Source organism: Branchiostoma lanceolatum, chromosome 14 (genome assembly GCF_035083965.1).
Source record: "Branchiostoma lanceolatum isolate klBraLanc5 chromosome 14, klBraLanc5.hap2, whole genome shotgun sequence".
In the NCBI taxonomy this organism is placed as follows: domain Eukaryota; kingdom Metazoa; phylum Chordata; class Leptocardii; order Amphioxiformes; family Branchiostomatidae; genus Branchiostoma; species Branchiostoma lanceolatum.
This window is the reverse complement of record NC_089735.1, coordinates 12,477,563-12,493,118: the sequence shown is the minus strand read 5'-3', so window position 1 is coordinate 12,493,118 and position 15,556 is coordinate 12,477,563. Positions and strand designations below refer to the sequence as shown.

The following is a 15,556-nucleotide window of genomic DNA, read 5'->3' as shown; positions in this document are numbered from 1 at the left end:
ACAATGACAAATCAATGTTGTTGCCTTTGAAGCGGCGTCCGTTATTCATCGTGGCTATCTTTCTCTACTTGTGAGGCCGGATGTCTGATGTTGGGAGTCGCACTCCTCCGAAGAGTGGGAAAACTTTCTGGTGTTAATCTCTTGAAAGCGTTATGTTAAGACCAACTTCACTCATACTTAAGATGGAAGACGGGTAGTTTTAGGGGTTTGTATGAATGACGGGTGGTAATTTGTTCCCTGTCAGGATCGAGTCCAGAAAAGACATAATTTGGCCAGGGAACTTCTTTTATCAATATCTGTGGTGAAATATTTTACAAGGCAATGAAGTCAAGAATGGACATAATTTGGCCAGTGAACCCTTACTCGTATCAATACATATACATGTAATTTGTTCCCTGTCAGGATTGAGTCCAGGAAAGACATAATTTGGCCAGGGAACTCCGTATTTTATCAACATCTGTGGTGAAATATTTTACAAGGCACTGAGTCAAGAATGACATAATTTGGCCAGTGAACCCTTACTCTTATCAATACATGTACATGTAAGTGTGTAGGGATCCTTAACACGCTCAAGGTGTGTCTCTTCTCAAACACAGGATAGCGACGTATTTTGGATACATGTGTGAGGGGTCGTGCTTGAAGCAAAGGACAGATACTGAGTTAAGAATTGACATAATTTGGCCAGTGAATTTTTCAATACATGTAAGCGTAGTGGTATCTTTAACAGGCTCAATGTGTGTCTCTTCTCAAACACAGGATAACGACGTACTTTTGATGCATGTGTGAGGGGTCGTGCTTGAAGCAAAGGACAGATATGGACATTATTTGGCCAGTGAACTCTCAACTTTTTCAATACATGTAAGCGTAGTGGTATCTTTAACATGCTCAATGTGTATCTCTTCTCAAACACAGGATAGCGACGTACTTTTGATGCATGTGTGAGGGGTCGTGCTTGAGGTTCATCCCGTGGGGGCTGACGATGGCAGGGTGGGGAATCCCCGTGGGCGGCATGCCCGGGTGGTGGGGGTGCTGCAGCACGGGGTACCTGCCGAGAAGGAAATAACCTGCTTCATCCCTCAGTCCTATTGGTTCCTCCCTTCCAGGGGGATACAAACGAAACACTAGTAGGTACATGTAGACCCCACAGAAAACAAACAAACAAACAAACAAACAAACACAAAGAACCAAACATGACAGTACTAATCTTCAAATTTTCAAGCATTAACTGTCACAAATATCTGCTGCAAAATCAACTCAATAGGAGGTAAACAAAAATAAAATGTGATGAAAGACACTTACATAAAGAAAGAAACACTACAATACTCTTTTCATAATGAAGCATAAATAAATGATCTGCACAAATATCAAATATAACACGAACCAACTCAGAGGCAGGTTTAAAAAAATGTTCATTTGACGCCAGGAAAATCTTCAAATTTTCAAGCATTAACTGTCACAAACATCTGCTGCAAAATCAACTCAATGGGAAGTTAACAAAAATAAAATGCAATGAAAGACACACAAAGAAAGAAACACTACAATACTCTTTTCATTATGAAGCATAAATAAATGATCTGCACAAATATCAAATATAACGCGAACCAACTCAGAGGCAGGTTAAAAAAAATGTTCGTTCGACTTCAGGAAAAGCAACGTTCTGGGCAAGAACAGGCAGAAATGTTGGTCTGGCTTGCCTTTCTCAACTTAGATATTTGTTCACATTTCTACACTGAACATATCCTTGGTTAAGAAGATGAAACACATCTATAAAACACCATCAAACATACACATGAGGCACGTTAAAATCAACAAACTTTAAAGATGCTGCAATGAAATGGTTTTTATTGAAGAAACCAAGCTTCATGACAAGATCCTAAAATACTGCACAAAAGGTCTTTGCAAAACCTTACAGATTTTCTCGCAAATACAAAATTCATCTACATACTAAGATTCTGATCATGTTTATACCTATCCGGTTTATCTCCTATTTCAGATAGCATTCACAATCAGAGTTTTCTCCAGGTCTTAATTTTTCTCTGTCCTCTGTATTTGTCAAGTAGAGATGTTACAAAGTTTCTAGAAAATGCTTTACTTTCTAAGCTACATTTCACAGGGCAGATTTCAAATTTCTTCATCTAGATGTTTCGTGGCTTGATGCAGATGTCATGGAATTTGATTTTTGTCCATGGGAAAGAAGGAATGAAATCTTCGTACTATCAGCAAATGAGCAGCAAAGTTCTGTCCAGGGACAGGTGCTAGAGAGCCTGTGTGTAATGTATAGTATTTCCACTCACCTAGGCATGTTGCTGGCATTGACAGCGATGGCCGTAGGGTAGGGGTGTCTGTACCCTGCCGCACTGATGGGGTAAACACCCTGGCTCTGCCTGGAAAGTGAAAAGTTTCACCTTGAGTATTCCTCTAAACACTGCGTTGTTCTTAAAAAAGTGACATTTTCTAAAGTTGGGTACTTCTTTTATTAGGCTCCGAACTTCAGAAAAACAAAACTGAATGCACAAAGCAAAACTCTGTGAATAGTTTCATCAGGTTGGTAAGTCCCTGAATAGAAAAGACTCCTTTTTACACAACCAAGAGATTTATTGCACCAACGTGAACCCGTCAGAATTGCCTTGAAGAAGGAGACAGATGGTCACCGAACATCGGTGGAATAAATCTCTTGGTTGTGTAAAAAAGAGTCTTTTTTATTCAAAAAGCAAAACTCTTACCAACTTGAGAAGGATCAGAGGACAGATCCAAAGCTTGTTAGTAAAAGCTTCACTTTGTGTGCAGAAATAGGGTTTAAAACCTTTATAATACCCATCAGTGTACATGTGCATCAGCACATATCATTTTTGGGGTACATTTACGATACACAGACCAGTGTTCTTGCCAGCCTGAAATTTTTACCAGTCATTTCAAATTTGTTTGAAGGAAGACCACATCGAGCACCGAAGGCGCGACAATACTAGGGGGGTCCGGGAAGATTTTGAAATCTTGACCCTCTGAAACGCTATATCCTGTATTTTGAGGGGCGCATTTTCCTGGTAGACTAAGCTTAGTTTAATGACTTCTCTTTCGGTGAAAAATTATACAAGGGTTTCAGGCCTAATTTTTGGGGGAGGCATACCATCATCGCGGCAAGATCGAATGTTCAGTCACACAAGCTACACTTTTATGTTGTATACAATCGGCAAAGAAAAGAAAATTTAGCACAACGAAGGACGGGCGCTGGCTAGAACACTGACACAGACACACATATACTAAGTTTTAAATCTTACCATAGTGCTTGGGAATGGTACTCTTCGATCTTTGGGTAGGACGGCCCCAGCTGAGGGAGCTGGTTTGGCGGAATGGCGTACATTGGAGGTAAGTCAGCCGGGTGTCGTGGCCTTGGAATGCCTACAGGGATAGAGAAGTTCAAGATTCTTCAGATTGAAAAACGAAAGTGATCTCGAACCTGAGTTTAGCTCATCTTCCACTGTAGCGTGCGTAGTCCAGTGGTTAGCGATCTTGCCTCTGGAACTAGAAGCCCCGGGTTCGATCCCGGCTGTGTCGCTCACCCGACATGCGCGCTACTGGAAAGGGTCAAAGTCCTTAGGACGGGACGTGAAGCCGTGGTCCACTGTTCATTGTGCTTGTCGAAAAGAGCTAGGGGAATTTCCCCGGTACTATGAACCTGTAAATACTGTACATAGCGTCTGTCTTCCTGTCACGACCAGTGGAAGATTAGCTCAACTGTTCATTGAGTTCATTTGAGCTAAACTGGTTTGAGATCACTTTTAGATCACTTTCCACTGGTTGTGACAGGAAAGACAGAATCTGATGATATGTAGAGTTTATGTAAAATCAGCTAGCTCTGTTTGACAAGCACAATGAACAGTGGACCTCCATCGTTATTCATTTTCACCTTAGTAAGTAAAAGAAGTGATATTCAGCGCCTTTGTCAGGGGCACAACATTGGGACCTGTTAGAAGTACCAGCCAACCTATCATCTTATGCCGGGTGAAAATATGAGACCTAGAAATATAAGCGTATGAATGTAAATGTAGAAATAATACTTATAGGCTTTCAACATAGCAGAATTTCCTTTAATAAGATTTTAATCTTTCCCACTATATACAGTTAGCACTGTTTAGTATTACAACAATCACTGTGATAGAGCAATTGCACAATCATCTTACTTCTACACTTAGATATCAGAAAAGCCTTTTAATACAGTACCCATTGAGAAATGTAGCTTAAAATCTTAATACCACACTTGCATATAACAGGCATACACTGTAAAAAGGTTTTTGCGACTTGCCGGCTGCTACTGCGAGGTCCAGAAACACCAAAGGATATCAGAATATTGCCCACGAGTCAATGGACCAATCAAATGGCGGTGAAAAGAGTGTCGCCAAAGATGGAGCGTGCATGTTTAACCTTGGACCACTTCGATATGTCGGTTGGATTAGCAATTACAGACGAACCTTTGCGGAGGTACTACATGTGCGGTAACAAGCCATCCATCAACTTTACTATAACCCTGACAAATTGGCTTCAGTGGGACACATATCTCCAGCCTAACAAGCCAATTTGACCAACTCCTGACCAGTCAAATTCAATTGCTAGCAAACGATGACACGGTTGGGCGTGTGCTCTCTGGATGTGGAGTAGACTCGTAAGGGCTTGCTGTTATTACCCCAACGGAGCCCAGGAAAGTAAGGGAAAATGGGAGACACAACTTCCTGCTGGGTAGAAGCACCCAATTTGACAGAGGCGTGCACTACCGAATCATCCTACTGAGCTCCTCTCTGTGCCTCAACTCTCAAGCAATAAAACAGAAAAACACAGGAAAAGACTTTGCACAAAAAGTAAGTATCATTCTTTAAGCAGATGTTGGGGTAGAATCAGAATGATTTCTGATCGGCTGGCCTACTTAAAAATCTCTTCCTCAACCGAAAACTGACAGAAAACACAGAGATTGGGGTAAAAAGGCCTGTCAGAAGAGGGGACCTGTCAGAAAACATAACGATTTTCAACCCCACGTCTGCTTGGAGATTAGGAGGTACTACAAATTAAAGCGATACAAAGAGCGTTGAAGCGGAGCTATACACACCGACCTGTCGGACCTCCTCCTGACTGGGACAGAGCCAAATGATGCAGAGAGAGGACAAACTATGATCAGCTCTTCTAAGTTACAGAAAAGCCCAGATGTTTCTGAAGAGACAGCAATTTGAGGCCGATAGGAGAACAAAAGATTTGTCTAATTACATCAGGACACCAACAGAGGCTATTGACTAGTGTGAATTGACCGTGGTCTCAGGTGGCTGGATGCGTACTGGTCATCCGTGGGGATCCTGTTCCTTTGCCGCGCTTCCCCGCGAGCAACAAAAGCGTGGACAAAAGCCATCTCGGCATCCAGCCCGGCTTCATCCAATTATGGCAAATTGGATCCGACATCAAAAAAAGAAATGATTCTTCCTATTAGCCCGTCCTCCTAACTTGCTGACGCAACGGAAATCAGGTAGGTGTGTTGTCCTACTGCTTTAATGAGGCAGCCCTGAATGCCAGTTTGAATCCTTTTCCGTCCAGAGAGGACTTACACATGTATCCCAACAACACGATGGCAGACCACGGGTGAAAAAGATGACTGCAAAGCGCGCCATTCAGGGAAAGCATCATGTACCAAGTGTCCCAACTTCTATCAAGTCTTGCCGCTATCAAAAGTTGATTTAATTATTATTGTATTAGATTTGCCGTTCTTTAAACTAGAAATCAGCAAAACAGCTATGAATCCATAAAACACAAATGGCAGAAGTTTTGACCCCCCAGAAAGTGAAATTGAAATTACCAACTGAGACATCTGCTTTTTAAAGAGAACTTTTTTAAAAATGCTTTTCTGTATTAGTGTTCCTTCATCCATGCGTAATGTTCATGCGTAATGTTCGTGTGAAATGTCCGTTCCTAGTGTAAATTCATCCATGCCTTTAAAAAATCGTCGCAATCCATAACACCAAATATTATAATGTTTTTTTAGTAACTGATGTAACACGGAACATTAAGGTAAATTTATCATGGTCACTGTGCTGACATATTCTGGGCCATGTATCAAGCAAGAGTTCTAATCTGTCACCCAAAAGAAAAAGCAACTGATAATGAAAACATCTATAACCGTTAACCAGTACTGGGCATCTCAAGAAAAAGAAGAAGTCTTACCAAATGGCAGTTTATAAGACAGTCTGTTTCAAAACCTTACTTCTGCAGAGGAACTTTAAAGTCGCCCTGGTCGCGCCGGGCTGTTAACACCCTGCCCCCGCCGCCCGAAGGTAACCAAACATCTTACCGTTTGCTTGGCTCGTACGCGGGGGAGTCTGGCCGGGTTGCTCCCTCTAGAGCGGCGGTGACGGACCAAGTAGTCTAATGGCTACCTTCCCATTTCCAGCCAAAATGTAAATCAAAAACTCTTCCACTTAAAATGTTAATGTAGTCTCAAAGGGGCAGAGGGCGCCCCCAGGCAGAAGAAGAGAGTCGGCCTCTCTAAAGCTGTGGTTTTATAACAGTCTTGTAAATGAGCGAGCGAATTCATCTCTTGTACACCAAATGGAACGCGTATGCTGTCCCGATACTTCATCTCCGTGAAAGCAACATTCCCTGATTGAACCCGCTGCGGAAGACGGTACACAAAGCAAACAAAAGACGCCCGCCTGTCGTTAGAGGATTGCTGCGGACCGTCCAAAAAACATAGGAACGCAGAATGTGCGTCAGCTCAGAGGGAGGCTCAAAACCGCGCCGCTAATGAAAGTTCGTTAGCACCGGCAGCTTTCGCTCAAACGAAGAACGCCATTAAGAGGGATTGAAAAAGATGGCGCCATGCAAATGGTTATGCCTGCTCTTAGCGAACTTCAAACGCTTCAAAGATCTTTCTTGAGAAAGATGCGCCAAGTTCTCAAACTTTCTTGGTGATACAACTTCATTCATCCCTTCTTTTACAACCCTTTCTGCACACTTGGTCCGTAGACAGTCTATTCCATCACCATTACATGTCATCATGGTCGTACCACGCTGCCGTACAGAAGGAGTCTAAGCTAGAGAATGTCTTTCACTTTTTTAGCAGAGAATCAGGGATTTGCTTAGCTACTGGTTTGTATCCCACTTGATCACTGTATGAAACACTCTTCAACTTCAGAACGATATTAGGAGTCACAACATGCTTGTACTTTCTTGGATTGGGCAAAAATGTTTCAAGTCACTGCTTGTCACTTGGGTGAATCCTTATCTCATCGAGAGTACTATTCAAGATGAGTGAATGAATGTTTATTGTTTGACAGTCTCTGAGGTGAACAGTGACCATGAACCATCAAGTAGTACTAACGAAGCATCAACATTAACGAGCATAATCCGCCCCATGCTATATCCAACATAATCTTATTGAAACTGAGACAATCCAATGTTGTTTCAAATGTCCTCGCTACAGCTTAAAGAAAGAGGTTTTACAGGAACCTAATCCAACAGTTTGGTGATAATTCTCCAAATAGCCTACCGAGGGGGAAATTGCCAATTGGTTCTTGAGACCTTGTCATTTTACTTGACAGATAGGAGTCATTATACAGCTGGTGTATTAGTTGCAATTTGACTGGAGAAAGCCATGCTTCATCATACAAATATTGATATTTTATTATCCAGTAAAAATGGGTTCTGACCACTCTGGTTGCAAACTTTCCTGTAGTTATTGGGACTGTTCGGGGAAAAACAAACTTGAAGCTGTTGTGATCATCCTTCTACATGTAGTTCTATCCATGACTCCAACACTGTTTTGTCTGTCTTCCTCCATACACATAAATACAATTTCTTTCCTTTCATCATTTCTTTAGTTGAATGCCAAACCAATTTCTCAACAATGTGAATGAAAATAACTGGCCTGACTTGACTGCACTCTTACAGGACACTATCACTTCACCAACACTTCTCTAGATACTTACTGCCGTCTTGTCCTGGGTAAACTAGTTACTGATTTCAATGGCGATGTGCAGGTAGTTACCAAGTCACAACGGACATGTACGGCTTTTTAATCAGCACCGTAGAAATGCTCAGTAAATGGACAACACACTTTATTCACAATTAGAGTTCTCTTCCTCCTTATCAATCTAAAGTTGTCGGTGGGATCTCCATGTCCGTTCTCTCCACTATGGCTACTACGGAGATGTCATGATAAAGTAAGACCCTGGTGCTACCGTTTCAACATGTTAGTAATATTACAGTGGTAATGCCTTCTGACAGGTGGCTGTCCATATTGTTTGCAGTTATCATCTACCATCCCGGCTCTCCCGGGACCTACGGCACCGCAGAAAGCTTCTCCACATGGTAACACGTTTCCTCGAGGTTTTAACCCCTAATCCGTGTGGTGCCTGGTGGCTAGAAGTTCGCTGTCTATCTACAAGTGAGGATAAACCCAGGGAGATCTGACAGACACTGACGCCAGCGCTGTCCACCGGTGGTTGGGATTCTCTCAGAAGATGGTCTCAGGACGTTTCCTACCCAGACTGACTAAAACGCTCTCCCCCGCCATTAGCAGCCAGTGTCGTACTATCGCAAGAGATGAGACTACCTTTTTTTCGCCGGTCTGTATTATTGATGGAAACACGAAACATCGTGGCTCCAGGTTGACGTGTATTGATGGATGGTGGTCATTAGCGGACCACCAAACCGAGCCCTCGTTAACCCTGTCTCAACGGCCGGGCTTTGATGTCGCCCGGCGTTTCGCCCGGCCGTGTGACAAACCCGTGGCGGCAATCAATGGTTGCCACCGGTTCATTCTATGCCATTAATTTGTACAGGTAGCCAGAGTCTTATCAGGGAGGGTTAGGATCGCAAATTTCTCACTCTCTCCCTCTTCGTCTCCTTCCATTACCCCCGCTAATCAATAAACCAACACCCTATGATTATGAGCACTCCGTACACACATCTTCCTGGTGTCAGCTGGATGAAATATTGCTCGGAGAAAACTCCCCCAATTTGACTAACGCAAGCTTCTGAAGTTTGATGAAGGTGGATGGTACTGACCAAGCCAACTGGCCAGACACAGCGCAAAAAATTTCGGTTTGACTAGCTACAAATGTATAGTTTTTATACAGTTCATAATGAAAAAGCACATACGCCCTTTTATACAACCTACATCAGAAAGAAAAAGGGAAATCAACTGCTTTATATTACAGGTATTCTTTCAACATACCTTTGAAATTCAAATATCAAAAGCTTTGTGTTAATATGATCAACTGTTTTACTCGAGGCAGAACTACATGTTGAGTCACAGATCTAAGACTTACCGCGACTCCAATATCGTATATCATAGCTACAATTGGAGGTAGAATTAAAACATTTGTCTAACTAATAACTCTGCTAAATCAAAAAAAATTCTTACATGTATGTGTACACTTACCTGTATGGCTTTAACAACTGATTATATCTTACAATATCAAGATAAAGCATCATCAAAATTTCAACTGGATAAACCGGACCACGGTGTCGTACCGCGAACAAAACATTCAGTTTTCTCTGTAATATCTTTACATCTGTGCATGGCATTAATATTGAAGATACAATCAATCAACATTTCTCATAAAGACAGGGAAGAGGGAAGAAGAGAGGCTTACCTGTTTTGGGATCAACTTCTATGGAGTTTGGAGGGACCCCTATGTGCGGTGGTGTGCCTGGTGCAAAGTGCTCGTTGCTATACATCATCAATTGCGTTAGAGGCCCGGGATGTGGAGGACCGTGTACAACTGAGACTTTGTTCGACTGCAGGGGAAAAACAAAGAAGAAGCCGGTGTTAGAAAGCTACTTCGCCCGGCCGATATCAAACAAGCTTCTAAGAAATGAAAATAGCGTTGAAATACAAATAATTGTTACTTAAGGCAAATTACTCGGATTTCAGCAAGGAGCGTACAAATCAAAACAAAATAACAATACGGATAGGGAGAACAGATTTCACTGCGCGCAGCAAAGAAACAACATCTGCAAAAGTCGCACCCTGCAGAATCAAAGGCCGAGTATCACGGCAGTCGATCTGATGAAACAGAAACTGTGAGTGGCAACTGCGCAACACTTTTACCACTTGTTCCTTCAAATCAACCTACAGGAAAGGCATGTGTGTGGGACTATATCAGCCAGGCCCTTTTAAAGGATGCTTGCACCGGATTACATTCGATATATCAAAAGGCACAATCAACGATTGCTTTGCCATTATCTACGTCGGTAGAAGCCGCAAGACTTTCGCTGAAAGGTAATAGCACTATCGGCATCCCTTAGAACACAGCGTCGGAAGCGCCATGATGCCTTTGGAAAGGCTGTTACCGTGTTCCCCTGTAGCCCACAGATAGTATTTCCATCCGTGCCGGCACATTATGCTATGACATTTGACACCGGGGTACTTTTGTCAGTATTTTAAAGCTATTTCTCCTGTCTGATATTTCCAATACTTTTGTCCAGAAAGGCGGAGGTTCCAATCTAGGGTCACCGATACTGGAGGCCGGGACTTCGCTCGCTGTATTAATGGTCGACATCAAAGGGGACTCAAAGACATATGCTGACCTGTTGGCGCCCGGGGGCGAAAATTCAACCGGCATCGTCCGTGTCTCCCCCTTTGAAGGACTTTACAAGCCACTTTCCTCGCTTTTTTCCAGCAACATTTGATACCGTTAGACAAATGAGAGGGGACAATTGTATGGTCTAGTATGTGTTTTTCTGCTAATGCGAGTGCTTTGACAAGATGCGGTCCAGTACGGACTCGTTCTATCGAAAAGCTATGTCCAAGTCCTACATGAGCCTGATTCATAACTACTTTGGTCAAGGAAAAATAAAAACACATAACTTCCTCTGCTTTTCTTTTTAGTTTTTCAGAAGGAGAAAAAAAGAACCAATAGTCGCACAACAAGCCAGTTTTGTCACATCCCAAATATACATATACTTGGACAAATGTACACTTGAATAAGACTACCGTAATGCTTAATGGAAGAATATAGAAGCTCTAGACTGGTTCCTCTGTTCAACAGGTATGTTTCTAAAATACAGGTAGTCGTACTCCGTCTGCTCGCAACAGCTTAAGATTCTGCTGTTTTGCCGTGAAGTCCTGTCCACACTTGCCACCTTATTTCTCAACACAATTATAGGGGCCAAAATTTTGTTATCGACGTAACATTGCCGGAAATTCTGACGGGTTAACAAGAGCTCTACACGCAATTCTCACTGCCATAAAAATGTTCTTCTCATTAACGGCTTTCACCATACAACTTATATCACCAGTAACATTCAACCATTATCATTGTTTGATTGTGGATAATCATCTTGTAGCGATAACCGCAACTTCAACATATAAATCTACCGATCACATCTACGAAGAGGGAAAATGGCGCGACTGATTTGATCCATTTGATTCACACGAAGAGCGGTAATGCAGTCAAGCTTTATCAAACACATGATGGAATCAAATGACTCAATTGGATGGTCGTGTACGGAACATCAGAACGTTAAACACTTATACAAACATGGCTGTTGACCAAATTATCCTCCAAGCACCAGCCTTCACATTAGTCTCAATGGCTTGTTCAAACACACACTGTTAAACTGAACCCTACACACATGGAATATAATAAAAATCTCTCCGTACATTTTGTCGCAGGAAAAGCTGTCGTTGATCAAAGAAAAATTCATTCCTTTGAGAAAAATCGTTCTTTCGGGATAAAATTCATTTCAACCCGTCTAGCACCTTGAGAAATGGTCTTAAGTCACATATGGTATTCCTTGAAACATTAGAGCGGCAAACGATCAACAGCTTTTGAGTATGAAGATTTTACATTATACGAAGCTCTTTACTTACTCTGTCGCAGCAGGCTTGATTCACACCTTTCTGGCAGCCATAACGCACAAATCTGCCCAACTCATGTTTTTTCACACACAATCAAATAGCTTTACACGCAGCTTATGTTTAAATCGTATATTCTACAAATACCCCAGACTTATAAAGGGAGGACCAGACTACTTATTATTCCAGTAATATGATTATGAGGACAAAGGCGGTAACCTTCTGGCCGAGGAGAACATGTTGAAGACGTAAAAAAATTAATTTCTTAATACAAAGAGAAGCTCAGGCAACATCAATGGAAAAAAGGGGCCGTGAGCGCCCAATTGCATTTCTAAGTACGCAGCTGTTTTCCTGGTTCGACGCGAGAAAACCCTACGGCAAATCGAAAAACTCGCCCCGAAAAACAAGATGGAGAAGGAAAAAGACTAGGAACAAAGACGTTTCAGATGGAAGCGTGCCGGCCGCTCGTCTTTCATACTTACTGCGCAACACCCCAGAAGACACAAGAAAGTCTCCCGAGTATTGACAGGAGACAATCCTCAAGACCTTCCTTCGTCTGATGAAGCACACCCTCAAGCCCGCATCGAAGGGAACCTCGGACCGGTGAAAAGAGTCCGCTCGCCTTAAGTGCGCCTAGCACCCTCAGACCAGAGAGGGAGAATAAGGAGCCGAACGGACCAATTATATGGGAAAGACGATGTAAGGTGGGTGAGGCATAGAAACGTTACACAGAAATCATTGGCTACGATTGAACCCCGATAGTCATTCATTAGTCGGCAATTGGCCCTTCATTAGCAAGCTTGCCTTTCCTGAGAAAGAGTGAGGATTATTACAGACCTTCCTCCGCCGAGGGAAGGCAACAAGAAAGACCCTCCACAACTTTGGTGAGGCCTGAAGTTGCGAGCTCAAAGGACACCTCATTTTAGGGTACCGGGTCCACCATGGCGTCGGTTCTCATCTCAAAGGAATTATTCATACACAGATACGCCGCGGCTAGCCGGCTAGATTGCCAGGGAAAACTAGTCCGTCCGACGCAACTTTGAAGTAGTGGGGAGAGCTAGGGGAGGATAAATTTGCGGACACTTTGTCTGGTATGCGCCGAAAGTGAGGATCTACGCCTGCGACATCCTGATCAGAGAACAGAGAAGAGAAAACAGCACGGCTACGCTCTCAGACCAATTTGTACCCAGATTACCTGATGAAACAGTGTAAACTTTCAACACGCAAATGCTCTTTAACCCCCCAGTTTTTGACTGCACAACATTACAGAGCTGCAGAAGTTCTCACAACTTGAGTCCAAAGGCATTCACAACAGACGGCATTAGAGGCATGGCGGAAAACAGGAAGGCAGAGCGGCAGAGAAATCTCTCCCCAATATTGAAAAATGACTTTGTAAACCTTTTATGACTGAGCAAATCAGGAGATCAGAAGATGGGAAAGTTACAAGTGGCTGAATTTGAGGCTTTGAAAGACGCTTGAATGGAGAAAAGGTTAACAGCGAAGCAGACACAAGGGCAAGCCGGTGGCCTTTTACTGCTTTTTATTTCTTCCCCTAGAGTGGACTGCACATTTAGAGGGGCGAAATTACAAGGGCGCCCTTGTGCCAAACTTACAGCCCTATGCCGCCAACCCGTCTATATTTGAATTAACTCTCCCTTGAAGCCCCCGCCTTTCGGGCCCTTTTGGCGAGCGGCCGGTCAGTCCCGAGCTGACCATTAGCCTGCGCAGATGCATGGAAAATTACCGGGCCCCACTGCCCGCCCGACAAATACTCACTCCATCAAATTTGCATTTTGATAGTTGATGGTAGGAAGATAATTGAAATGTAACAAGGCCGGGATGGCGGCGAGCCTTTCATATCGCCTTCCCTGGTAATTATCCTGGTGCCGTGGCCCTTTCCGAAAGATTCCGGGCCGCTTCTCGCCGATGTTCAGTCAATTCCCCGGCCATGCAAATGAGCAAAGGTTTTAACACTGATAGTACACATTTGCCGGGTTCTACCCCAAGGGAGGAGTGGGTCTAATAAAAGTGAAGCTACAGAACCTGGTCATCCCAACCTGTTGCAGAGGCATTTTCCATAACGGCTGACCTCCTTTCTTTAACCACATACAAAACTCAGGGTTTTTCTCAACAGGAGAACAGGGGCACCTCTCCCTCATACTTTCAGCAATGCCCCCTCTTACCCTTGGATGCAGATCTGGAAAATTCAGACAGACCACTACTGACCATGTCAGTGTCTCACACCGTTGAGGAGACAGTCTAAAAGAGGTGTTCTCCCTTGCAGGTTCAGTCGCTGCTGACATTTATTCGTCACGTACAAAAAAATTTTGCCAACTGCCGCGAGCAAGCAACAATTGCAGACAGATAAACACGTACGCAATCTGTCCCACTCTGATTTTCAAACTCTTCTGCCGATTAAAAACACATCTTCTAACTGGGTGTAAAATATTTGGCGACATTGCACGAATACTGGCTCTGATCGGGCCGCAAAACTGGGAACATGTCTTCAGCATATCGAAGAGAAATATTTCATTCCAAGCGGCAATCAAACATGTACCATACCATCTGTCTGGGAATGTTTCTATTGTTGTTGGGGAAAAATCCTTTATTCATCAGTCAGTGGGGGATGGATGGCCACTTAGTAGAGTGTGTGTAAAATTCATCATGTACGACACCTGCACTGGACATCAAACACACTGGACACACACACCAGCCTCTGATGTCCGACATTTGCTTACCTGAAATCCTCTGGCTACACAAGATGTGTCTTTATAGATAGGTCTGACATTAAAAAAAACTTCAAAGACAATCACAGTTGCAGTTTTTAACATTCTTCCCTTAGAATTCCTTTCTTTTCCAAAAAAAAACCACAACCCTTACCTATATTATTTTTTTACTCACTTTTCTTTTGAAAAAGGGAATGAGATGCAATAAACTATGAACAAAGAAAACCTTTGACAGAATAGAATGAATTCTTTTTCCCATAAAAAAAAATGGGAAATCTTTACAAGAACAAAGTTGTATACAAACACAACCAACACAAATTTTACTATCAAGGCTTATGTATAAGATAAGTTAGCAACGATCATCTCTTTATTGGTCCAGGAAACTGACAACAAAAAATATTTTTCCCTCGGGATAAAGCGTTAGAAAATGTCCTGGAACTCCATGATTCCTACGGAGGCCATCCTGCGTAATTATTCCAGGAAGTATCCTCCTCCTGAGAAGTGGTCATCCTCCCTCCGCCTGAGAGGGGCATCATTTTCCCTTCAAACTACTTGTTCTCCTACCTCCGGGCTTGCCGTTGATTGCTAGTCTGACGCCAAAGCATTATCGCAAACTCATTATCCTATCCATTCTGTTAACGTCGGATCTTTGATGTTTTCCGACCCGATATTTCAATCCGTTGTGCCCCCTCCTTGTCATTTTGCTTTCGGTTTAACACAGGATAATCAATGGCGTAGTGTATGGGTCAGGCAGGCAGAAGTGACATCTCGTCCGACCACTGCTCTCCATCATGGTGGGAAATAAACTGCACCTGCTAGCTATAGGACAATGCTACAGGATTACTTTCCGGCGAAAGACTTCCTGCACGACAAAGCCCTTTACAAGACAACGGGATGAATCTGAATTACTTCCCAGCGCAGCGCTGACCATCCCTGCACTTCCCTTAACCACAGACGGGGATTTTTCCTCCTAACTCCCGTCTTGTGAAAGGTC

At 43.1% G+C, this 15,556-nt stretch overlaps 1 protein-coding gene across 11 annotated transcripts in view; it reads right to left on the bottom strand.

Annotated features, from left to right (window-relative positions):
• LOC136448716 (transcription factor 7-like 2) overlaps window positions 1–15,556 on the bottom strand; it is a 66,340-nt gene that overhangs the window by 13,365 nt on the left and 37,419 nt on the right. For 9 of the 11 annotated variants that reach the window (XM_066448353.1, XM_066448361.1, XM_066448360.1 and 6 more), the window contains exons 5-8: window positions 9,630–9,774; window positions 3,276–3,396; window positions 2,295–2,384; window positions 926–1,096 (exon numbers count right to left, since the gene is read on the bottom strand). In XM_066448353.1, coding sequence (XP_066304450.1) covers window positions 926–1,096; window positions 2,295–2,384; window positions 3,276–3,396; window positions 9,630–9,774 — 527 coding nt within the window. The remainder of the gene's footprint in view (window positions 1–925; window positions 1,097–2,294; window positions 2,385–3,275; window positions 3,397–9,629; window positions 9,775–15,556) is intronic. The other 2 variants (XM_066448358.1, XM_066448359.1) reach the window with 1 other exon arrangement.